Source organism: Spea bombifrons, chromosome 8 (assembly GCF_027358695.1).
Source record: "Spea bombifrons isolate aSpeBom1 chromosome 8, aSpeBom1.2.pri, whole genome shotgun sequence".
Lineage (NCBI taxonomy): Eukaryota > Metazoa > Chordata > Amphibia > Anura > Pelobatidae > Spea > Spea bombifrons.
In genome coordinates this window covers 21,813,684-21,839,080 of record NC_071094.1, presented here as the reverse complement: position 1 = coordinate 21,839,080, position 25,397 = coordinate 21,813,684, and the positions used below count along the sequence as shown (strand labels likewise).

The 25,397-nt window shown below is 40.1% G+C and overlaps 1 protein-coding gene across 1 annotated transcript; it reads left to right on the top strand.

Moving 5' to 3' along the window:
• The first annotated feature begins 17,523 nt into the window (after nt 1-17,523).
• Nucleotides 17,524-23,098, top strand: LOC128503538 (serine/threonine-protein kinase Nek1-like). Its single transcript, XM_053473658.1, has 4 exons — nt 17,524-17,665; nt 19,433-20,581; nt 21,808-22,011; nt 22,802-23,098. The coding sequence occupies exons 2-4, from the start codon at nt 19,447-19,449 to the stop codon at nt 22,957-22,959; spliced, it is 1,497 nt and encodes a 498-aa protein (XP_053329633.1). The 5' UTR covers nt 17,524-17,665; nt 19,433-19,446; the 3' UTR covers nt 22,960-23,098.
• The last annotated feature ends 2,299 nt before the right edge of the window (nt 23,099-25,397 follow it).

Genomic DNA, 25,397 nt, shown 5'->3' with positions numbered 1-25,397 from the left:
TTTTATTTCCTTTTTATTTGCCAACCTGCACCCCTATATATGCCTTATATGCCCTTATATGCCACTCTGTCCCCAGATATTCCTTTTAACCCCCTATATTCCAGTCTGCCTCCCTGATATTCCTGTTAACCCCCTATATGCCACTCTGCCTCCTGATATTCCTTTTAACCCCCTATATGCCATTCTACCCACCTGATATTCCTTTTAACCCCCTATATGCCACTGCCCCCAGATATTCCTTTTCACCCCCTATATGCCACTCTGTCTCCCTGATATTCCTTTTAACCCCCTATATGCCACTCTCCCTCCTTATATTCCTTTAAACTCCTAAATGCCACTCTGCCTCCCTGATATTCTTTTTTAACCCCCTATATGTCACTCTGCCTCCCTGATATTCATTTTTACCCCCTATATGCCACTCTGCCTCCCAGATATTCCTTTTAACCCCCTATATGCCAGTCTGCCTCCTTGATATTCCTTTTTACCCCCTATATGCCACTCTGCCCCAGATATTCCTTTTAACCCCATATATGCCACTCTGCCTCCCTGATATTCCATTTAACTCCTATATGCCACGCTGCCTCCCTGATATTCCATTTAACACCTATATGCCACGCTGCCTCCCTGATATTCCTTTTAACCCCATATATGCCACTCTGCCTCCCTGATATTCCTTTTAACCCCCTATATGCCACTGCCTCCCTGATATTCCTTTTAACCCCCTATTTGCCAGTCTGCCTCCTTGATATTCCTTTTAACCCCCTATATGCCACTCTGCCCCAGATATTCCTTTTAACCCCATTTATGCCACTCTTCCTCCCTGATATTCCTTTTAACCCCCTATATACCACTCTACCTCCCTGATATTCATTTTAACCCCATATATGCCACTCTGCCTCTCTGATATTCCCTTTAACCCCCCTATATGCCAGTCTGCCTCCTTGATATTCCTTTTAACCCCATATATGCCACTCTGCCTCCCTGATATTCCATTTAACTCCTATATGCCACGCTGCCTCCCTGATATTCCTTTTAACCCCCTATATGCCACTCTGCCTCCCTGATATTCTTTTTAACCCCCTAATTGCCACTCTGCCTCCCTGGTATTCCCTTTAACCCCCTATATGCCACTCTGCCTCCCTGATATTCCTTTAACCCCCTATATGCCACTCTGCCTCCCTGCTATTCCTTTTAACCCCATATATGCCACTCTGCCTCCCTGATATTCCCTTTAACCCCATATATGCCACTCTGCCTCCCTGATATTACTTTTAACCCCCTATATGCCACTCTGCCTCCCTGATATTCCTTTTAACCCCTATATGCCACTCTGCCTCCCTGAGATTCCTTTTAACCCCCTATATGCCATTCTGCCTCCCTATTCTTTTTAACCCCTATATGCCACTCTGCCTCTATAAAGCCCCCCATATGCCACTCTTACCCTCCCCCAACTTACCAGTGCTTCCTTAGCTTCTTCCCGTGCTTCAGATTCCTTGGGTGTGTAGTGGTGGCAGCCAGTGAAGCTGCTGCGGCACTTCCGGCTTCTATGAATGAGCACTGGAAGGTCATGTGACGCCGGCCCTCCATCATAGAAGCCCCGACAGAAGTGCCGGCAGCAGCGGAGGTTGTCTGTGCATATCGCACAGACCTCCACTGGCTGCCGGAGAGGAGGATCCAGGTCTTCTGCAGCGCTGCGGGGGATCTGGATCTTAGTCGTGTAGCCAGACCTCTATTTGAGGTCTGATTGGAAGATGACCTCGAATATAAGACGATGGTTATTTTCAGAGTATTTGCTCTGAAAAAACCTTGTCTTGTAATCGAGCAAATACGGTAATTTATAGCATATACAATTAAGGACGAGTGCCAAAACATGTATTTGGTTTATTTATACCATTATAGTAACAATATATTTTTGATTTGATGCTAAATGTTCCATGATGCTGGCAATTGGGTATGTATTTGAATGATTTTTAGCCCCTTTTTAAGCAATTCATTGTATTTTATAGCACCACCTCTCTTGGCAGTGAATTCCATACCATTACTGCCCTTAATTAAAGAATCCATTTCTTTGTTGTGTATAAAATCTTCGCTCTTCCGGTCTCAGAGGATAGCCTCTTGTTCTTTGTACATTTCCGTTAAAGAAGAGGTCACTGGAGAGATCTTTATATTGGCCCTGCCAATGTTATAATATCTAAGACGCAGTTTTTATAACTTATATAGATGGAACTTTTTTAGTCTCTCTTCATAACTAAGGTCTTCCAATCCCCTTAATTATTTCATAACCCTCATTTGCACTCTTTCTAGTTCCATAATGTCCTTTTTAAGGTCTGTTGCCCAGAATTGCACCGCATATTCAAAGTGAGGTCTTATTGACCTTATTGACTTATAAACAGGCAAGTTGATCTCCTCCGGTGAATCAATACCCTGTTTGATGCATCCCAATATCTTATCGGCATTTGCAGCTGTTGACTGGCATTGGGTACTGTTGCTAAGTAAATTTATGAAATATATGTAGTTGTGCTAAGAACATTTAGGCGATAGCACACAACAAATTGCATATAAATATGTTGTTTTTTGTATTGTTTTGGGGGGTCATGTGCTAGGTATCAATGTCTGATCCCTGCAATTTAGCAGGGATTGGGCACTTGTATCTGCATACTGACAGGCTGATATAGAAATAGATCAGCTGTCTGAATGCAAACACATTTTCTTAACTGTTACCATGGTAACCAACAGCTTCCTTTTTTTCTAATAGAAGCTACTGCTTGATCCTTGACTGATAAGGATTCTTTACTCCACCATCACAAGCCTTGTGTTGTTTGCAAGGCATTTGTATAGAAAGAAGGCGAAAAGCATCAGTGGGGGGACTACTCTGCACAGAAAAGCTGGCAAGGCATTAGAACCATACAAATAAGCATTTTTTCATAGTATAAAATGTGAACAATTAAAAATTTTACTGTGCATTTTACTATACATATTATGCTGAGTGTTTTGTTCTTCTTCCCAGCATTCAAAAATCTATTTAGGCAATATCCTTTAGATTTGCACACAAGAACCATCCACACTTGGTGTTTGACAATGCATGGCTGCACCCTTCAGGAATGCTGAGAACATAGAAGATGCTGTAAGATCCACGTAAAAGGATAACACAGAAGATTAGGAGTTTGGGCACATAAAACTAGCAGATTATCTAAGCCATTACTATACAATATGAATTGTTTTTGACATGACACTGATAAACTTTATCTCCATATACAGTGGCTCTTTATTTAGTTTGAAAGAGTTGCTTTCCTGTTATAAGAAAACTGATCAACATAGTTGTGTTCCATACCCTTAGGACACACACACCATATCCAAAGTCCCACTATGACATCAGCACTAAAGGGAAAGCTATCAATCAGGAACAGGTTGTTTAGTAACAATAACACAATTGTCACAGAGGCTCCCAGCTCCACTCACTGGACAGACGCAAAATTGTAATTGTAAAAAAAAATAACTAATCGAAGCAGTTTAAATTACTGTCAGCATTTAAAAATTATATATATATATATATATATATATATATATATATATATATGATCAGTGGCGACTCTAGAAACAATATATAGGGGGGGCACACAAGATACCACAGTCAAACTGGGGGGGGCATTAATAATTTCCAAAAGTAATGTGCTATGGAATTATACTTTTCATTCAATAATAATAATACTTGATCATTCAACATGGGAAGCCTGAAGCCACAATTGAGTGCGACTAATCCTTGAAATAAATATTTTAACACAATAAATAACTTTTCCACTAAATGATTTCAGGGCCTTGAACGTTTTGTCCCCTGAAGTCACTACAACTTCAGGAGGGCATTTTATCTCTGGATAAATATAAATTAAATAATTCCTACTGTAAGTTAAGTGCCAGGAAACAGATGACCAAACACACACACCAACACAGGCTCTGTCACACCAACACCCAGACACACACATCAGGACAGGCTCTGCCACACCGACAACCAAACACACACACACACCAGGACAGGCTCTGCCACACAGACACCCACACACATCAGGACAGGCTCTGCCACACCCACATCCAAACACACACACACCAGGACAGGCTCTGACACACTGACACCCAAACACACACCCTAGGACAGGCTCTGCCACACTGACAACTGAACACACACACCAGGACAGGCTCTGCCACACCAACACCCAAACACACACCAGGACAGGCTCTGCCACACCAACACCTATACACACACACCCGAGGACGGGCCCTGCTACACTGATAACCAAAAACACACAAACAGCAGGACACAATCTACGTCACAGACGTCTACATCAGGATGGATTTTTCACACTGCATTGTCGTTTATACCCCCCTTAGTGTTTTTGCCCCTTGTGTATTGATGCCCCTGCTGCCCATATATATATTTATATTAGCCCCAGTTCCCGATAGCAGGTATAGATCAACACATTAACACACAAACCAAGCTTTACATGTATAGATCAACTGATATTCACTTGTGATCTCAGCACTGAAGGTATATATCAAATAAACAGAATCAGACATACAAATCCTGTATTTGCAGGTATACAATAGTATATGAAACGTAGCATTGCAGGTATAGATCAAATAAATACATGGAAACAGCATTGCAGGTATTAATCAACTAAATAAGACATGCAAACACTGTATTTAGAGGTATACATAAATAATGTATGGAAATATATAGATATGGCTCTACAGAATAACGCAAAAACCCAGCTTTGCAGGTATAGATCAACTGGAATTCACATAAAAACACGTCATTAAAAGGTATATTTAAAACCCCCTAAATTACAGGCATAGATCACAGGTTACGTCCACACTGCCCACACAGCAATCACACTCCTATCATACCCAGGCAACCAGTAAATGCTGGTACCTAGGCAAGATGGGACTGTGCTTGCTGTGATTGCTGTTAGCAATCACACTCCTATCATGCCAGGTCAGCCAGTACATGATGGTACAGGGTGGCTGTAAGTGATGTGCAGACCCCATACTGCTGGCAGCATCAATACACAAGGGGGCAGCTAGCTAGGTTTCAGCTTGTACTGGCTGACTTGGCATGATAGGAGTGTGATTGCTAACAGCAATCAAAGTCCCATCATGCCTAGGTTCCAGCACTTACACATCCAACCAGTAAATGCTGGAACCTAGGCATGATGGGACTGTGATTGCTGTTAGCAATCACACTCCTATCATGCCAAGTGAGCCAGTACATGCTGGTACAGGGTGGCTGTAAGTGATGTGCAGACCCCATACTGCTGGCAGCATCAATACACAAGGGGGGCAGCTAGCTAGGTTTCAGCATGTACTGGCTGACTTGGCATGATAGGAGTGTGATTGCTAACAGCAATCACAGTCCCATCATGCCTAGGTTCCAGCACTTACACATCCATGCTATCACACACACACACACACATTCATTCATATACTCATTCATTCACAGATTCATTCCCTCAATCACCCATACTCATTCAAACACCCTCCCCACCCCCTTACCTGCACTGCAGCTCCTCGATTCCGCTCACAGACTTCAGCAGGGGGCGCGGCCTCCCTCTGCGTTCTCTGCTAGCTTCCGCTTCCTCTATGCAGTACAGAAGACCCTCCCACAGGTAAGTAGCAGGGCTCGAGGTGCGGCCCAAGTAAGATCGGTTGCCCTGGCTGCCGATCTTACACGGGCCGCACCCTCTCTCTCCTCCACATTAAAAAAATAAAAAAAAAGATGAGATTTAAAGTCGCATTGCGACTTTATTCCAAATTCGGCAGGGGGGCAACAGGGAGGGTAAGGATTAACCTAGGGGGGGCAATTGCCCCCCCTTGCCCCCCTGTAGCGACGCCACTGTATATGATACAGACAGGAGTGTCTTAATTCCATTTGTACCATGGAGAGATCCAATGCAGTTCCCACTGCAAGTTCTGGACTGTGCTAAATTAAAAACCTCCTGGTAACCTAGCCATGTGCTTGCATACAAACACACATAGATCTCTTTAGTTTTAGATTTTCCTCTTCTGCTCCCAGTCAGTGAGGGATGCCTTGCTTGCATTGCTATAGAAGCTTGCACAGTTCAGCTACCTCTATTTCAAATTGGAGCATTGGTAAATTGCCCGGAGCTCAGGGACACCTGGAAGATAACTAATGGAAAAACCCCCACTGGTCCTGGTGGTCTTTTAAGAGATATTTATTTTTGTGGGCTGTTCTTGCTGTACAGAAATTTTGAGTAGGGGCAAAAAAAAGTATGCTTTGGTAAGGTCCCACAATACAATTTCCACATTGCATAGACTTCTAGTGTAAAGACACATCTTTTTGCTCAAGAAAGCATTAATAATAGGTTAGGCTCCATCAAAGTCAATCCAACATACAAAAAACTGGAGAGGAACACTATACCTGCAGCTGGATTACTTGTCTAATGTTATCCCATTATCCCTGTTCCATATCTAAACCTAAATTAGCAAGTGCAGGTAAAGTTTCCAAATACACAGATGTGGCAATACTGATACTGTTTATTTTGACAAGTGTCACCTCACTGCTACTCAAAGCGAGAAAGAGGAGGTGAGTGATCCCCTCTTTAAACCATCCACCTGTAATACTGCTTAAGCCAAGCATTGATCAATACATGCCTTTAGCATTGCTGTGCCCTAAGCTGTGCCCTAAGCAGCCAGCAGGGAAGATTGTTTATATGGATCCTAGGCAGAGACTTAGATGTTAGCCAAATGAGGCAGTTTTCTGAAAAAAAAAAAAAATATTTATGGAAAAACAGATGTCGGATAATAAAATGACCCTATTGCCTGTTTAAAATAAGACGCATAAACATGTATACGGAGCTGTTAAAACCATTTCCACTCTCGCAGTGCATTTTTAATAATTTAAACATGGCATCTGGTCACCTGAGGTGCATTAGGAATGAATACTCTAGTACTGTTTTGAAAGAATTGTTGTCCTACTTGATGCATTTAAGAATGTGATATTAAAAGCAAATTTGAAATGTTGATCTTGAAATGGCTTCTGAAACATTACACATACTGTATAAACTAGTTGATTTTCTCAAAGACTGGTTGGTTGTCAATGGTTGATCTAACAGTGAGTTGTGGATACTCGAAGAAAAAAGTGTGTGGGGGGGACTTTTTGGGGGCCCTAAGCAAAAATATTTTCTGGCACCCCATCTAACACAAGTATTAAAAAGAATAACAACATGTAAACTAAGGAATGCAATTATTTGTAACCGCTTATTTTCATGAAAAAGAAGAAAAATATGGGAATCTGTGTAACACTTGTAGAAGTTTCTTAGTTTTATTCTCTAGGGGACCCTTTAGACCACCCAGGGACCTGCCTAAAAGGTATCATCACTCATAGAAAGAGGAAACATTTCATCCGATTGTATAATTTATGAACTTAGTAGGCTAAATCTGCTTTTCTGGTAGGTAAAACACATAGGGGCCAACCGCTTATAATGTGTTAGATGAAATGTTTAGTCTCATGCAGCTGTACATGAATGCACCAGTTTGCATGCTGTAAAATGTATTGGGGTGTGTTTAAAGCAGATTCTGATATGCATGGGAATAGGTGTTTCTTTAAAACAAGGTCGAGGAATCATACTGTGATCAAGTTGTAGACACAGTTGTCTAGAAGTACGGTAATCTCCTAAACCGTTTTATCCAGTGGCTCAATTGAAGTGATTTACTTGTTACGGTGAATTACTTTGATACTGGCAGAAAATGAAAAAGATGTGTCTTACAATAAAATTGATGGCCGGTATCTGTGTGGCTCTATCCCTTTCTGTTGCAGTTGTAAGCTGAATAAATTTAGATCACTTCCATTTATACTGTGAGCATCAATGCTGCAACAGGAAGGAAGAGCATCATTACCAAACTGTGAGTGGCAAAATGAGAGTTTGTACCCAAATGTGCGTCCCACCTCATGTGAATGTAACTCATACGTCAGTTTTAATCTTTCGATATGCTTTTGCTGACCACAACTTCCCTTTTCAAACATGAGAACAGAGAACTTCCTCATGAAGCAAAAAACATGAATCTATCACAGTTTCTTGGTATGCAAGGCACATAGGTAAATATTTGCTAATGTTTCATCTAAACCATAGAGATCGAATAACAAAAAGAGGGAAATACTAAGCTTCATAACAACATGCTTAAATATATACTCAGCACTCTATCTGAAAGGAGAACAGACTCAGGTTAAAACACATGTAAATCACAAACCCCATAGTATTTGGGATATAGAGCTGAGTAAATGATTACCTTACTTGAGTTTATACATCCCAAGTACTGCAGTGCAGTAGTTTATACATGCCTGTCGGCAACGTGTGAAATACACACTCACTGGCTACTTTATTAGGTACACCTGTTCAATTGCTTGTTAATACAAATAGCTTATCAGCCAATCACATGGCAGCAACTCAATGCATTTAGGCATGTGCACGTGGTCAAGACAACTTCCTGAAGTTCAAACCGAGCATCAGAATGGGGAAGAAAGGGGATTTAAGTGACTTTAAATGTGGCATGGTTGTTGGCGCCAGATGGGCTGGTCTGAGTATTTCAGAAACTGCTGATCTACTTGGACTTTCACACACAACCATCTCTAGGGTTTACAGAAAATGGTCCGAAAAAGAGAAAATATCCAGTGAGCGGCAGTTGTGTTGACGAAAATGCCTTGTTGATGTCAGAGGTCAGAGGAGAATGGGCAGACTGATTTGAGATGACAGAAGGGCAACAGTAACTCACATAACCAAGGTATGCAGAATATCATCTCTGAATGCACAACTTGTCAAACCTTGAAGCACATGGGCTACAGCAGCAGAAGCTACAAACAGGCTCACACAGGCTCACCAAAATTGGACAATGGAAGACTGGAAGAATGTTGCCTGGTCTGATGAGTCTCAATGCCAGCTGCAACATTCAAATGGCAGGGTCAGACTTTGGTGTAAACAACATGAAAGCATGGATCCATCCTGCCTGGTTGATGGTGATCCATCAGGCTGGTGGTGTAATGGTGTGGGGGACACTTTGTGCCCCTTATAACCAATTGAGCATTGTTTAAACATGGCAGCCTACCTTAGTATTGTTGCTGACTATGTCCATCCCTTTATGACCACAGTGTACCCATCTTCGGATGGCTACTTCCAGCAGGATAATGCAGCATGTCACAAAGCTCACATCATCCCAAACCGGTTTCTTGAACATGACAATGAGTTTACTGTACTCCAATGGTCTCCACAGTCACCAGATCTCAATCCAATAGAGCACCTTTGGGATGTGATGGAACGGGAGATTCGCATCATGGATGAGCAGCCGACAAATCTGCAGCAGCTACGTGATGCCATCATGTCCATATTGACTAAAATCTCTGAGGAATGTTTCCAGCACCTTGTAGGAAATATGCCACAAAGAATGAAGGCAGTTCTGAAGGCAAAAGGGGGTCCAACCTGGTACTAGCAAGGTGTACCTAATAAAGTGGCCAGTGAGTGTACAGGTGTACTGAAATACATAGCCCATGTAGTCGACCTAGATATGAGCAAGCAAGCAGGTAACCAAAGTCTGAATGACAGCCCAAACCATGCTTGTCCAAGGTAACCTGAAATCTTTACCATCGCAAGGAAGAGTCAAATTGAAATGTTTATTCTATTTTTGTGTTAAACCCCATTCCTTTCTCAAATGTCTACACGAAAAAGCCTCACACTTTTGCAGGAGCACCTTGTTCTGATATGCATCCATGTCAATAGCTTGGATAGAATACAGTTGGGTTCAGTGCTGAGCCCAACCAGCACTGTGTTTCCTTTGCTTGTGCCTGACAGGCCACAACAGCCATTTTTCCAGGACATATATGCACCTACACTTTGCAGAACAGCTCAAGTGATACCCTATGATGTGTGAGGTGTATAATTAAGTATCTAGTTCTCTTCTGTAAGTTTATCTCTTATACTGTAGGGTACTTTATGTCTGGTGTCACTAACATCTGAGGTATGTATGCCCTGGAAAAATGGAACTGGTCTGTTTTCAGGCCAAGCAAAGCAACTATGCAAAACCAGTTCCAGTCCCCGATGAAACTACAGTCCAAATTATCTATAGAAACAGTGGATTTTTGTACTTTGAAAATATAATATATGCTTTATAGAGATTGATACATTTTCCCACTACTAAATCCTTTACGTCCCTTTAACAGCTTACTCAACAGGGTTGTTATTAATATAAAACAGGATTTAAAAAATGAATTTATTTAAATTTTAAATAGATTTTACTTCAACAATTTTCCCTTTGAAGATCCTGATTATAATACCAAGATGACACACAGTGTTAAGCTATGGGTTTAGATAAATGTAACTATTAGCTTTAAAAGGCCAGCTATTAAAAAAATCGTAATTGTAGCTCAATATTTCACACTCATACCTTTTGATCTTTATCCTTTGAAGTTCGGTCATCTGTATTTAAAGCACCTACTGTTCCAAGATTCAAGTTGTCAATTTTGTGAATTATTCTGTCTGCTTTTGGTATGTTTCTGGTATGTTTCAATACACAAGACCTTGCAGTGATAGATTTGAAAATGTTAGTAATAAACTTGATAGATATGAGATTTATATTTTTCACTCTCTTGTATATTTATAATTGTTTGTCATAGCTACCTTGGAGTGGAGTAGGCTTGCAAAAGATGGCAATGTGGTTTTATAAGCTCCCCATGTTTGATGTTCTAATGTTTTATAAGCTCCACATGTTTTATGTGGTGTGCGGGGGCACATTGACCACATGGGAGCCGATAAGTGCACATCTAACCACCTAGATTTTTTGTTTGAGCCTCCCATTTTTTTTAAATGTATTCTTCCTCACTTAAATATGCTCTTCCCTATGGCTAGTGGTGAGAGAACATTTTATAACAATAATAGTTTTGGCTGGGGCCCCAAACTGCACAGCAGAAGACCACTACACCTTTGGGACACATGTGTTTTGATTTTGAAATATGGACAATGATTTTTCAGATTTGTTACACATCGAGAAGCAGGCCGGGTTTCTAAGGACTCTCCTTTTTCGTGGAGGGATGGTTGAGCTTCCTGGCCACCATTTCACCTTGAAGACTTGGTTTCTTCGGAGGAGTAGGCCCTAGAAGACCTGGCCCTCCCTTGACTTCGGTCTGGGAGGAAAGGAAGGGGAGTGCAGCCACAGAAGAAGAAGACTGGGGACCTGGTCTCCCTGTGGCCTTGAACCCACTGTAGCACGTTGTCACTTTTTTCTTTTTTTACATCAGAACATGAGCATCCCAGGCTTCAAAAAAACAAAACAGTTGCAGTAAGTTGAGATATTTCAACACATCAACTTCACAATGCAAGACAAAGACAAGTCAACCAAGATGAGCTGGTCCTGAAAAAAGCATAGATGCCATTCAATATATCTCTTGAATTTAGCTATGTATAATGCCAGGCCAATTTGCCACTTTCTGCAGGAGAAACTGACATGTTAGAACATAGCAACTGAGGTGAGAGGTCCTTTGAATTGACATGGCCGTCTCCTTGCAAATGGAAGGGGAGATTCTGCAGAACCCCACATATGCATTTGCCCCTTTGTCTGCTCCAGTTATTTTTAGCCAAACACATCTCCTTGCAGTATACTGTATAGAAAGTGTCCCACTGTAACATGTATTCATGTATATTCCTGTATTTGTCATATATGTATATTCTTCCAAAAAGATAGAATATGTTTCTTTGGTAGCAAAATGTACATTTTCAATCTTTAATTAACAGTACTTTGGATAAAAAAAACATACATGGATAGTGCTTTGGGAAATGTAATCCTTTATCCAGATTAAGAAAGGAACAAACTTCAGATTTACAGACCGGCTGTAATCCATAGGTCTTTATATATACATTATTAATCACAGATTAAATAGTTTAAAGACACAGTTTGTTCTCATGAAACAGATTTGATTTGGAAAGACATAATAACTATAGGAGATTACACAATCATCATTCGCCATTGCCACAACCAGTAGCATATCTAAAGCGGGGCAGGGGTGATGCCACTTTTCAGGGGTTGCTGCGACGGCTGCCTAATGCATCTTACTGCTGGGGTGACTGGACAGACTAACATTTCAGGAAGAAAAAACTCAAGATGTTGTAAAGTAGTCAAAAGATTAATCTTCTCCAGCAGCAACAGGATGCCAAACTGGATGTGATAAGGTTGTAGGTATGCTCAATATACTGTAGCAAGTCAATCAAACTTAGGTAAAGGTAACGAGGTTGCAACAAGCATTTATCAATAAAGGCCAGATAAAAAACAAACCAGAATAAAACAAAACGTTGTAAGTAAACCATTATAACGCAATGCAAAGATATAAATAATATTCTGAAACTGGCCAATTATTATAATTTATTAATTTATATAGCACCATCACATTCTACAGCGCCCACTGACTTTGGCAGAAATGTCCACTGACATCAGCAGGGACGTCCCTGATGTCAGTTGGACCACCCCCCGATGTCAGGTAGCCGGAGCCCACAAGTTCCCCGGTATGCTGGTCTGGTATAAGATGAACATTTTTTGTAGGTTTGTGTGTTATTGACTATTAAATATACTTAATATAAATAATTATAATGTATAATTATAATAAATTAAATATACGGTATTAATAAATAATTTGCAAACAGGTAGGATTGTGTATTTGGCTTTTCCTGATATCAGCTATCTTCATGAACGCAGTTGTGACAAATGTAGTTGAAATAGACTCAAAGTGGAACTTATAGTGTCTGAGAAAATGGATATGATCATATTAGCTGTATTAGGCTGCTAACAACTTTGCATGATGCAAAATAACATATCAAATGTGCATGAGCAACACTTGACATTAAAACATTGCCCACATAATGTGGGCTGCTTCACACCATGACTTCAAATGGAACAGGACACAGTACAACATAAACTACATTGCTCTACCCACTGCATCCCCCCCTGACCTTAAGACTATGGCAGTACCAGCCTGTGGTCTGGCACAGCTCCCTAGTACAAATTGTCTGGCACTCCCGTATCCGCAAGGCAGGAAACAGCTTTGTTTTCAAGTTTTAGTGAGGAGAACATGATGTGCCCTTGTGTCTATGTGGTTGAGAGCAACAGTCACCAATCGAACATCGAAGATGAAATCTATTGATATTAAAATCAAAGAACAGGAAATTAAAAAAGTGTGTTCTGCAAAGCAACATATTATTTTACTAGAAGATGCGCTAATAAACATGCATATAAATTATAATAAAGACCATAAAAATATGAGTAGATTTCTATCTACTATTTGATCAAGAAAAACTTTGGGCATATTTTTTGTTAGTTAAGCAATCATTGCATAGATTGGTATAGTTTTAAAACATTTATCATACTTGCAAATGCCTGTTATATACTGGGTGTAACACTATTGCAGAATAATAGGGTAAAATTGATTAAAAGTGATTCATTATGTTCTTGTGTTGCAGTCCAAGCAAAAAGGGCACCTATCATCATTAGTAGCCGATTTTCTCTATTAGACAGTTTTACGGTAATATTTGGAAGAATAACCTCCACACATGTCACAGTGAAAACAGCCATCTGTTATGCCCTTTTGTTACTGGGTAACATTGCTAGCGTGGTCATATCAAATGAAGTTGTCTTGATGTTCAGCAGTGGCCCAGACGATTGCCAACTGTTTGTGTCATCATTAGGCTGACTAATTTCTTCATCTTAAGACACATCATATTTATCTAATGATCTCCTACATAACAGCAAACACATTAATCAACTATGAATAAAACCTCTGTAAAAGCTGCATATGGATGCATGAACATATCCATTAATTGGAATAAATTATATTTTCACATTTACACATTGGGATCCATGTCACCTCTGGGTGGTAGAAAGACTGCTCTGATGCTACATTATCTAAAATACAATACAACCAATTGATTTTTACTATAAATATAGTGCAATATTTGCATTGCTGAACAATGTGTTATTGTAGAATTGTGCATACCATTAAAATTAATCTCTTATCCAAGGACAGCTGAACCTGCTGACCTGGCCCCCTACAAGTTAGATGGCTTCCATAATACAACTGGTGGGGCCAGTAAAGGAAAGACTCCACTGCAATATGTTGATCAGATGATATAACACAGTCAAATGCAATATATTTTTGGATTTAGATCTACTGTAATTTAGTAATCTAGTGATGTTCTACCATCAATTTCACTGAAGCTGTCAGGATTGTCCAGGTAAATTTGGGACTGCTGGCAGCTCTAATTGAAACTTTTTATCAGTGACTATGATCAAGGGACACAGCAAATGTATTTAAAAAATCCTATTTATCCCAGCAAATTGGTGATAAATATGATTCCTGAGAGCTGTGAAATCGATCAAATAATTCACCCTTTACTCACGCCATGGTTTTTAAACACCGTTTGGTCACATTAGATAAAAACTTGTTGAATAGTGCAAGGGAGATAAGAAAATGGTGCGCACTGAGATTTTTCAAATTATTAAACTGCTGTATACACAGAATTTACAAGTATGTGCATGAAGGGGAATGTTACGTTGCATTATATATAGCTGTGTTCAATCCTACATTTTGTTCAATGTATATTTTAAAGGAACTTTTATACGTTTAGATTACTTGCATTTTGTGTTAACTGTGTTGGGGAGCAATTCCATATTAAAGTGAGACTACAGCGATCATATGCATCATCCCTTTAAATTGTTATAATGCCCTCTTGTAACTGCATGTGGGGAATTCAGTTGAATTCCACCATATATTCATTTGCCCCCACACCCCAGATATTTTCCATGCAGGTGTTTGTCAGCGGGGTAAACTGTCCCTTTAAACCAAGAGCTGCCCCTGTCATTCATCTAGGCATCCACACTTATATGTTGCTAATATTGTCTGCACTCTATGGCAGGGTGGCAAGGGAGAGCATAGTGAATGAGACTTCTGTGCCCAGAAATGTTCCATGAACTACTCTAAAACCTAAAGGTAAATTATAATTCAAAATAAACAGATATTTATTCTATATTTTTGTTATTATTTACATAGTGTCATGATATTAAATATACCCACATATACAATATCATGAACAATAGTATTATAGTAGTAGTAATATGGAATATAACACATGGATACGGTATTTGACCATAGTTGATACATCCCCATATCAACATTCGACCCGAATGTTTCTTATATATCAGGGCTGTCCAACCTGCGGCCGTCCAGCTGCTGCAGGATTACATGCTCCTCAGCCAGCCCCTTAGCTGAAAGAGCATTATGGGAGATGTAGTCCTGTAGCACCTGGAGGGCCGCAGGTTGGACACCCCTGTTATATATGGTCATAAAACGTGGTCCTGATTTCTGCAAACCTACTGCGAGAGACAATGCAATGGGATAATCTGCATGTTTGTTACTTAGATGAAAATATGGCCCTCCTAAGTCACATATTTTTGTCTTCTGGAGACATATCCACAGGTCGCCTTCCTTCAATGATCAAAGGCGCAAAAATCAGGCAGTGATAACAATGCTATGACAAAATACCATTGCTGGTGATTTTGCGAGTCACAGTTTCAGCCTTCATTACGAAATGCTAACCCTGAAATGTTTCTCTTGATTGACCCTGTATAAGGCATTGTTTAAATGGTGAGGTCACTTATGTAGTTAATTTAAAGGCCAACCAAGCGCTTTTTGCAGAAGAAGCTCTTCATGACACATTAATATTGGTGTCCATCTGTGCAATTGCAGCACCATCTTGTGGTAGTTGGTTGATTTTCGTTCATATCTGTCCCGCTTCAGTGTCATCTAGTGGTGGGTAATTAATTTCTAATCATTATGACAAAATAATTGTGTATTTAAAAAGAATAAATTCTAAAGGATCCTAAGTTTTGCACATCTGCCCCCAGGCTTGCCACTCTGCCCCAGAAATGCCTTATACCCCCTATATGCCACTGTGCCCCATGATATGCCTTTTAATCCTCTAAATGCCACTGTGCCCCATGATATGCCTTTTGACCCCCTATGTGCCACTCTGCCTCCAGAAATGCCTTATACCCCTATATACCACTCTGGCATTTAGGTGGTTAAAAGGCATATTATGGGGCAGAGTGGCATATAGGGAGGTATAACGCATTTCAGGAGGCAGAGTCCCAGTGTGTTGTCCGGCTGCAGAGGAAGTTGGCTACGCGAATCGCGTAGACGTCTGCACGCTGCCCCGGCTACACACCAGGGACTCAGAAGCGCCGGTAAGTTGGGGAGGGGCATAAGACAGGAGGATCCAGGTCCCCTGCAGCGCTGCAGGGGATCTGGATCTTAGTCTCATAGTCAGACCTATTTGAGGTCTGATTATAAGACGACCCCGGTTATAAGACGAGGGGTATTTTTCAGAGCATTTGCTCTGGAAAAAAACCTTGTCTTATAATTGAGCAAATATCTACAGTATCTACAATATTAGACCCAGGTAAAAGGACCCCAATCCATGACTGCTAATCACAACTAAGACACTTTTTCCCACTTTGCCAACCGGCTATCACATGCCTAGTAAGCACAAAAAGAATTAAAGGAATGATCACACCCAGAAGCTCCATACTGTTTGTGCACATTGGAATTTGGGGACTAAGGTGATATATTTGAGAAAATGTAGGTTTTGTTTTAAAGGTACACTCCAGCCATCACTGGCTCACTGCGCTCATCAGCAGAAAGCCGCCAAAAGCTTGGCGTGGGACAGTCCTGATTTTGCCACTCCCGAAGTATAGCGGTATTTTCACAGTTCTGATTTAATTAGGAATGCATTCTGCACATGCGCAGAATTGTGTGGTAGCGCTAACAGTTTAGTATTAAAATAATACTAGTATTAAAACAGGTGAAGTTTCTTGTTAAATGACAGCATTTTTTATACGGGCATCTGTAAAATACAGCAATGCGAGCAAAGGTTATTTGCTACCTTTTCTGCTTTGTATGATGACATTTCTCAATTGATTTAGTTTTTTAATTTATTAAGGATATTTTATTTGTGTATTACAATATTAACTATATGCTGTGATAATAACTACCGTTTTGTGGGTGCTGATCATCTAGTTAGCATACCTATATGAGTGTGGTTAGAAGTGACTAGGAGCAGGGATTATGCAATCTCATGACCTACTGATACTTATATATATATAATATATATGAATGTATAGATATGAGTATATATAGAGGAAGAATAGAGGAAGAATAATAGTTTATTTACACGATTTCATTCAAAGAGATGTTTACAACACCGTGTTACACTTGGTCAGTATTGCAAGAAAGCGGGCACTTGGCGGCTATAACGGGGTTTGTGCGGAAATCGTTCTTGACATATATATACAGTATGAAGGTTGCTTTAATGTGATAAGTCGTTAGGTGGCTGTACGCGCCTGTATCGTTATATCTAAATGCAAGACTTCTCTATAACGGAAGGCCTTGCAGCTGGCGCGCACACATGACTCTGTTTCCTTGGTGATAGGAAACAGCCCCCGGCCCAGACGGAACAAAAACAATAGTCTTGTCGGTGTAACGGCCTCATAGGTCGGTGAAACCTGATCTTGTTAATACTGTAGAGGGAGTCGCAGGACACAAATACACTCGGGCACCGATGTGCAAAAGGTATCGCTTCTAACGCTGATTATTAAGTATACGCTTGCACGTAGTTATAGAGAATATTGTGAGGGAGTGTGCAGTGTACATCGGGTCGGGTGCGATGATGGGGATTCGGGGTTGGGGACGGTATTTCTGAAATTACTGGGTGTACAAGCCGTTTGGTTGTGCAAGTACACTGCAAGACACCTACTGTCACGCTCCCTCGTTAGAACGTACTTGTAAGAAACGCATACAGCCGGTTTTGTCATTTATTTATTGTTATATATTGTTAACATGACATACTGCTCTGTCTTATGGGATATAAAGTATGGCCATTCCATCAGCACATGTAGAATTTGCACGTTATTTGCGTTTGTTTCTGTATCTAATCTTTTTTTAAGTGTTAAGTACCACACGTAAAAATGTATACACTTTATACTGGTTTCAGGACCATTGAGGGAATTAAGACTTCATCAGCAGCAGGGCCAAGATGCAGATGACATGGTGACCCTGGCACCTTAAGGCCAGCGGCCGCCTGATGACATAAGTGCGGCCAACAGCTTGTTATAGACAGATTTTTATGCTCGCGTATCATATGGCACGGCGTATCCGGCCAGTAGCTGCACACTTTGCGCAAACTTATCATTTTTTAAGAAACGGTTACGCGAACCGGCTGAAACCCACCACTTCTTAAAAGTGTAGTTAAAGAGTGGGGGTTATAACTAAATATAATTTAACCGTTCGTGACAATGGCAGATTTTAACATTGCTGCGGTGCTCGTGTTTAGCTGTTCGTTCCGTCTATTATTTTGATCATATCATCTAATTTACCATAAAACATAAAAAATATATATAGAAAATAGAAAAATTAAAAAAAAACACTTTTTCTTACTTTTATTTGAAGAATTTTTGCTCATCTACAAAAGGTAATGAAAAAACCTGCTAAATAGATTCTTCTATTTGTCCTGAGTTTAAAAATACCCAATGTTTTTATGTTTATTTTTGCAAGTTACATGGAAATATGTACAAATAGCCATGTTGCTATTTCAATTTTTTTTCTTCTTTTCAAAAATGGTCATTCTTTTCCCATGTCCTATTTAGGACACCTGTCAGTTCAATTTACCCCCATCAAGCCATGTATTTTTAAAAACTAGACACACCAGGGTATTTCAAACGCTGGTATTTTTATTCTTTCCATGCACACATTTTACCACCAGCCTTTGTTAATATTTTGCAGTAGTATTTTCTTGTGTGTGGTTTTTCCGCACACATTGTAATTTAGGTCATACATCAGTGTTATACAACAACCCAATATGTGTTCAGCAACATCTCCTGAATACAGTGATACCACCCATGCATAGGTTTGCCTGGTTGTTTGGGGGCCAAGGACCACATTTGGGAGGTGCACATTTTTCAATATTGAACTTTGAAATTCGGTGATCCTGTGCCCATGCCCTATTTTGGGCATCTTTGAACACAGCCAATTCAACATACCCAATGAAACATATTTTTAAAACTAGACACCCCAGGGTATTTCAAATGCTGATATTTTAACCATTTCCATGCACTAATTTTAGGGAGGTGTACTTCCGCAACACTGGCAAAGTACTTTTTTACCCCTTGGGCACCACATTGAAAAGGCATATATATGGTTAAACGATCACTCCTAGGAGCAATCGTACGGGGGCCCCCCAACTTTTTTTTTTGGTATTTTTTGGTATTTACAATAAAAGAAAGTTTAATGGCAATTACAAATAAAATGATCTCACTCTAGTACTTTTTTTTTACACCACAGCTTGAGGAAACACAATGGAAAACTATGAGAAAATACTGAAGATTGGTAGAGGGGCAACAGCTGAAGTCTTTCTCATGAGAAATTTGAAAACCAGGAAACTGTATGCTGTAAAAAAGATCAAGATAGATGCTTCCAAGCAAATGAGAACCAAAGCGTCTGTTCTTCAAGAAGCTACTATTTTGAGCAAAATTGTCCACCCCCATGTGGTAACATGCCATGAATACTTTTGTGACCTAGAAGATGAGCATGTATTCATTGTTCAGGACTACTGTGATGGTGGGACACTGGATGATCACATCAAAGAAAGAAAAGGCACACTTTTCCCAGAAGGCACCATTATGCATTGGTTTATTCAGTTGACCATGGCTGTCCAGTATATCCATTCAATGAAAATTCTTCACAGAGATATTAAAACATCTAATGTCTTTCTCACCAAAAAGGGCTTGGTTCGGCTTGGAGACTTCGGAATTTCTAAGATAATGAGTAGCACTGTGGACATGGCAAGTACATGTGTTGGAACACCATATTACCTAAGCCCAGAGCTTTGCCAGGATATCCCTTACAGTTCGAAATCAGATATATGGGCCCTTGGATGCCTCCTTTATGAGATATGTGCTTTAAAACCAGCTTTTGATGCTACCAACTTAATAAGTCTCTTCTACAAAATTGTAAAGGGGGAGTATTTTCCTTTGCCCGAATGTTACTCACCAGACTTGCATAACTTAGTTAAAGTAATTCTGGAAAAGTGTCCTGAATCCAGACCTAGTGCAAATTGCATCCTGAACTTTTCTTTCGTTCAGGAACATTTGAAACAATTTATAGAAAAGCATGAATCACAATTGTTTAAGCAAATTCTGGAAAAGAAAGACTACAAAGATAATGTTAGTTTATCAGAAATTCTGAGCAAAACTTCACTAGCTCAAGATGATATGACTAAAGACGACTTTAGGTGTAAGTCAGCTCCACCAAATTCCTATACACCTAACGTCAGCTCATGTGAACTGTGGGAACAGGGAGAGATGTCCAGTACTGGAGACAAATCAGACTATTCTGAGGACTTTGACAATGACAGTCTGTCATCAGTAGAGGAAGACCTAGAGGAGGAACATTATCATCCATGCCAGAATGAGGATATCCCTGAAGACATAGGTGAGAGTACAAGAGAAAATACATTCACAGCCCTTCGTGGATTAATTTAAAAATATTTATTACATGTTATGTAATTGCGCAAAAAGGAAATACTGGGATTTTTTTGGATAATACAGAGTTTCGCAACAGATGATACAATGCCAAACATATATACCGTAAAGAGGCTCCATTATATGCCGCACCTTTAAAGTTTGCTGTTATTTTAAAGAAAAATTTATTTTTAAAGAAATAATACACAAGTGGAATGGTAAAACAGTTTTATCTAATGAACAGGAATACATGAATTTTAACATTTTTGGTATCCCCCCTTAATTCATAATGCACCTTAGTTATATCTGCCCCCAGATACAACACTGCCTCCCAGATATGCTTTATGCCCTCTCCTGCTTACCAATGCATCCCCAGACTCCCTGGTGTCTAGCGGGGCAGCCGGTGCTCTGTCATAGAAACCCCAGCGGAAGTGGTAGCAGCAGCGGAAGTTGTCTGCGCACATTGCACAGACGTTCACCGGCTGCCAGAGAGGAGGATCCAGGTCAAATGCAACACTGCAGAGGATCCTCCTCTCTGGCAGCTGGGGAACGTCTGCACAATGCGCATGGACAACCTCCGCTGCTGCAGGCGGTACTTCCACTAGGGCTTCTATGGTGGAGCTCCAGATGGTCATGTAACGCCGGCACTCCTTCGTAGAAGCCCGACGGAAGTGCCTGCAGCAGCAGGGGTTCTCTGCGTTGCACAGACGTTCACCGGCTGCCAGAGGATCCAGGTCCACTGCAGCACTGCGGGGATGCTAACCCTGCTGCTTCCGTGCAGCAGGACTAAATGAAAAAGAAACACACACCTGCCCGGAACTGCATGTCCCAGGTGGCACGAATTGTGCATCCCTTCGCTAAACCCCAATTATAGGCTGCACCCCCACTTTAAAGACTTAAATTAGGGGGGGCGCGGCCTATAATTGGGCCAATACAGTAAATCCAGACATTATCAGAGCCATTTTTTTTTCTCATAAATTTTAAAAGATTTTAAATATTTTAAAATAAGACCTGCATTTTGATGTGCAATGCAATGTCTGGCCAATGCCTTCACCTTATGTTAGGTTGTGCGGGGTTTATTTTTTTTCTTCCATTGAAAAAAACATTTTACGCATTTTAGTAAGATTACTTACAGTCTAATAAAAATTCTATAGTAGATGGTATCAGGTTTAAGTGTCCTATTTTACACCCTTCCAGGTTTAAATATGGATGATAATGATGTTCCGGATTACCCTGATGACTTTGAGGAGTCTGAGGGAAACACCCTAGAGATGGTTGTAAGCCATGCCCGGTCAGCTATGGATGTTCGCCCAGAGAACGAAACCTTCCAAGAGGACACTGAAGACCAGGAAGGCATCTCCTTATCAAAAACACTCAAAACAATTCGCCAACAGTATATAGGTAAGAGATGATATTCAAATCCATTAGGTAGCAGAAGTCATGAGTTACAACGGTTAGTTTTGTGTTGACGTCTGCTTCTTTGCTCATAATTTTACTTAACAATGCATTTTGGCATGTAAAATATTAACTTTTCAACTGTGAAAATGCTGTATTGGTGTTTTGGATATACTTTTGCAAACAGCGAAAAACATAACATCCTCCTCTGAAGTAGCAGAGGGAGAGGAGATCTATACTCTTCATGCAGATGGGGCTACTCATAAAGATCTGTGCTATAAGGTATTTGCTCCGTTGCAGCCAGCATAGTATGGGAGGCTTGCCATCCCTCTCTGTGTGTAAATTACATTGTCAGTTTTAATGTTAATGTACACTCTTCCTTATTCTGCTACAGTAAAGCACTACAGCATTTGATGGCGCTATATAAAACAATAATAATAATCTACTGACACTCTATAAACTGTAACCTAAGGTAAGAGTCTTCCCTTTTGAAAAAGTAAATGTGATTAACTGCTCTATGTATACAAAACCAGATTCCTAAAATGTATACTGTGGAGGGATTTATGTTCATGCAAGGGTAGTGCACTAGATTGTGTGCCTACATAAAGCCTCGCATACTTTTCATGAAGCCAAAACGGGAGAGATTAACAGGCTATGTAGATGTATGTCTGGAAGCAGGTAAACATGCCTATCTCTACATGTGGCTGAATTATTTTGTGGGTCATCACAAGGGAACTGTAAACAGAGCGGAATCAGTGCCCCTTACCTTACGTGAAAAGATTTTCTCTTCTAATAGGAGATGTTGGACACACTCTGTATGATGAGATCTCAAACCATTTTCTAAAAGGCTTGACACCCAAAGATCTCCAGCCCCAGTTTGAACACAAGATGGGACCAGACAGGCTTGAAACCTGCTATATCCTCTTCAACATGGACCAGGAGACACCCTCATGACCACTAAAAACAATTTTTTGGAGGAAGCTTTGTGCTGCCCACAGAAGTTGCAATTCAAGAATGTAGGCCATACGTTTCCATGCAGTTTAAGTGATTTTTAAGAAAGAAAGTCTGTATTAAACCCATTTGGCTGCTTCAACTTGTGGTTACTGGTAAAGACCATATTCAACATGGCCTTTATTATAGTTCCACTTCAGTAAGAGACACTAAACAATGTACAAAAATATCCAACACCATTTTGATCTTGACAGGTATTTGTGGAGGCTGTATAGACACAGAACAAAGAATACTGCAGTGTGTTTAAGATAGATCATTTATATTTTGTATATGGAACATAGATTGTAATAAGCCAGGGGTCAATTTATTGCTAGTCACAGAAACAAGCTTTATGTTTAGAAATATCCCTTCCTGGATTGCTTCAAAGTAGTCAATTATCAAGACACCAAGATTTTGGTGTAAAAAACATTGGAATTTATTGTTAAATAAGAATTTACCAGCGAGTTTGTAAGACACACTCACAGCGATTAGCCTCTTAATTCATAGAAAAGTCATTGGGTTTATTCACTAAAGGGAGATCTGAATGGAGAGATTACTGTTGTGCATTTCAGCTCCTTCACTTCCAGCAGTAGAAGCTTATAAGGTTTGAAGGGCTTGGCAGGTCCTGCATAGATAAATCAGAAAGATTCAAAGTCTCCTTCCACATTGAGTAATGCATCATACAGGGCAGTACAGCCCTTCACACTGGGGGAATATTTGCCAGTGTTGACTCTTCCTTTTCTGCAAACATGTGTCAATGTATTCACTCTTTATTCTTAGGTTTTGTATTAGCTCTCAACGCACACCGCCTTGTAGCAGATAACTGAATAAATACTACTGGAGAATATTCAGCCATTTGTGTAAATGTACAAGTTTCATGTAAATATTAATAAATTAAAACGTAGAATGTCAAATCTTACACGCTTATACATGCATTTGCATAATCCATGTGTTTGTGTAAATGTTTCCAATTGCGCTAATAAAGGCAGGAATTTGATGAAATGCAACAGTGTTTGTGGTGGGTGCCCAGCACAGGTTAAAAGTTAACATATTGGAATAAAAAAAACAACAAAACATAGATTATTGGGTTTTTAAATATGTCCACCTCTGTGAAAACATAGGGCTTATTAGTTACGTAATAAAGATGTATGCACTGGTGTTCAGTGAACAAGGATGTAATGGATCAGAACAATATAGTTTATTAGTGTTTAATTTTTTGGAAGGTTTATTTGTTGCTCATGTCTGCCTAAAACATCAGATGGAAGCCTTTTTGGTTCAACACAGAAAGAAATATTTAGAGCCACATTAGCTTTTAGGGCCTCACTTTTTTCAAATGGAACATGGAGGTCTGTGATGGAAGGCAAGCAGTGCTGTCTGATGCATGTAAAAATGTTAACAGCCCACAAAACATAGGTTGCTATGTCCCTAGGTGTCTGCCACCATGAAAACATGGGGACTATTAGCCAAGTAGTAAGGAATAGTGCTCGGTGGCCAAGGACTTTGCTGTAGCGTATTGGTACTGTGTAGTGTAAACACATATGGTACGTTTATTTATTGCTCAGGTATTTCAGAAAACCACAGAAAAAGATGAGCCAAATAGGCTTTTAGGGCCTCATACACCATCAGCTCCGAGCATCTGAGAAATAGTGATGTCCGGATCATGAACGAATCGTTCATTTGATCCGGTTCTTTTTAGTGATCCGGATGAATCGGTTCAGTAGACTGAACGATTCATTTGTAGCGGTTCAGTCTGTGAATCATTCAGCTGTAACCTGATCCTAGAGCTGTGAGTCATCTGCAGAGCACTCAGACACAGACTCTGGGGTCAGGTTACAGTTCATTAATTCACAGAGGAACGATGACTCATAGAGTCAGAGACTCGTTCAATGATTCGAATGATCCGAAGACTCGAATGATTCAAATGATTCGAATCTTACAGGGATCCGCATCTTACAAGGATCCGAATCTTACAGAGATTCGAATCTTACAGAGAATATTACTGATACCATACTTTTATAAATAAATACATTAATAATGTTCACACTGCCCCCAGGATTTAGATTCCCCTAAGTTTGCCCCCCTTTACCTATAAGTGCACCTACAGTTAACTTTATTAAATTAATTAAATTAACCCTTATACCCCATCAACCATAACTGCCCCTGAAATTAACCGTAAAGATCCCATTAACCATAACAGCCCCTGAAATTAACCCTAAAGACCCCATTACCCATTACGGCCCCTGAAATTAAACCTAAATACTCCATTAACCATAACTGCCCCTAAATTAATTGCATGTACTCCAGATAAATTACCTAATAAATTGGTATGGTTGATGGGGTCTTTAGTGTTAATTTAGGTGCAGTTATGCTTAATGGGGTGTTTAGGGTTAATTTAGGGGCAG

Bases quoted from the DNA above. Each gene is read 5' to 3' on its own strand.
- LOC128503538 (XM_053473658.1), top strand. From the start codon at position 19,447: ATGGAAAACTATGAGAAAATACTGAAGATTGGTAGAGGGGCAACAGCT. The intron at 20,582-21,807 runs GTGAGAGTACAA...ACACCCTTCCAG, and splicing joins GGATATCCCTGAAGACATAG to GTTTAAATATGGATGATAAT. The intron at 22,012-22,801 runs GTAAGAGATGAT...CTCTTCTAATAG, and splicing joins AATTCGCCAACAGTATATAG to GAGATGTTGGACACACTCTG.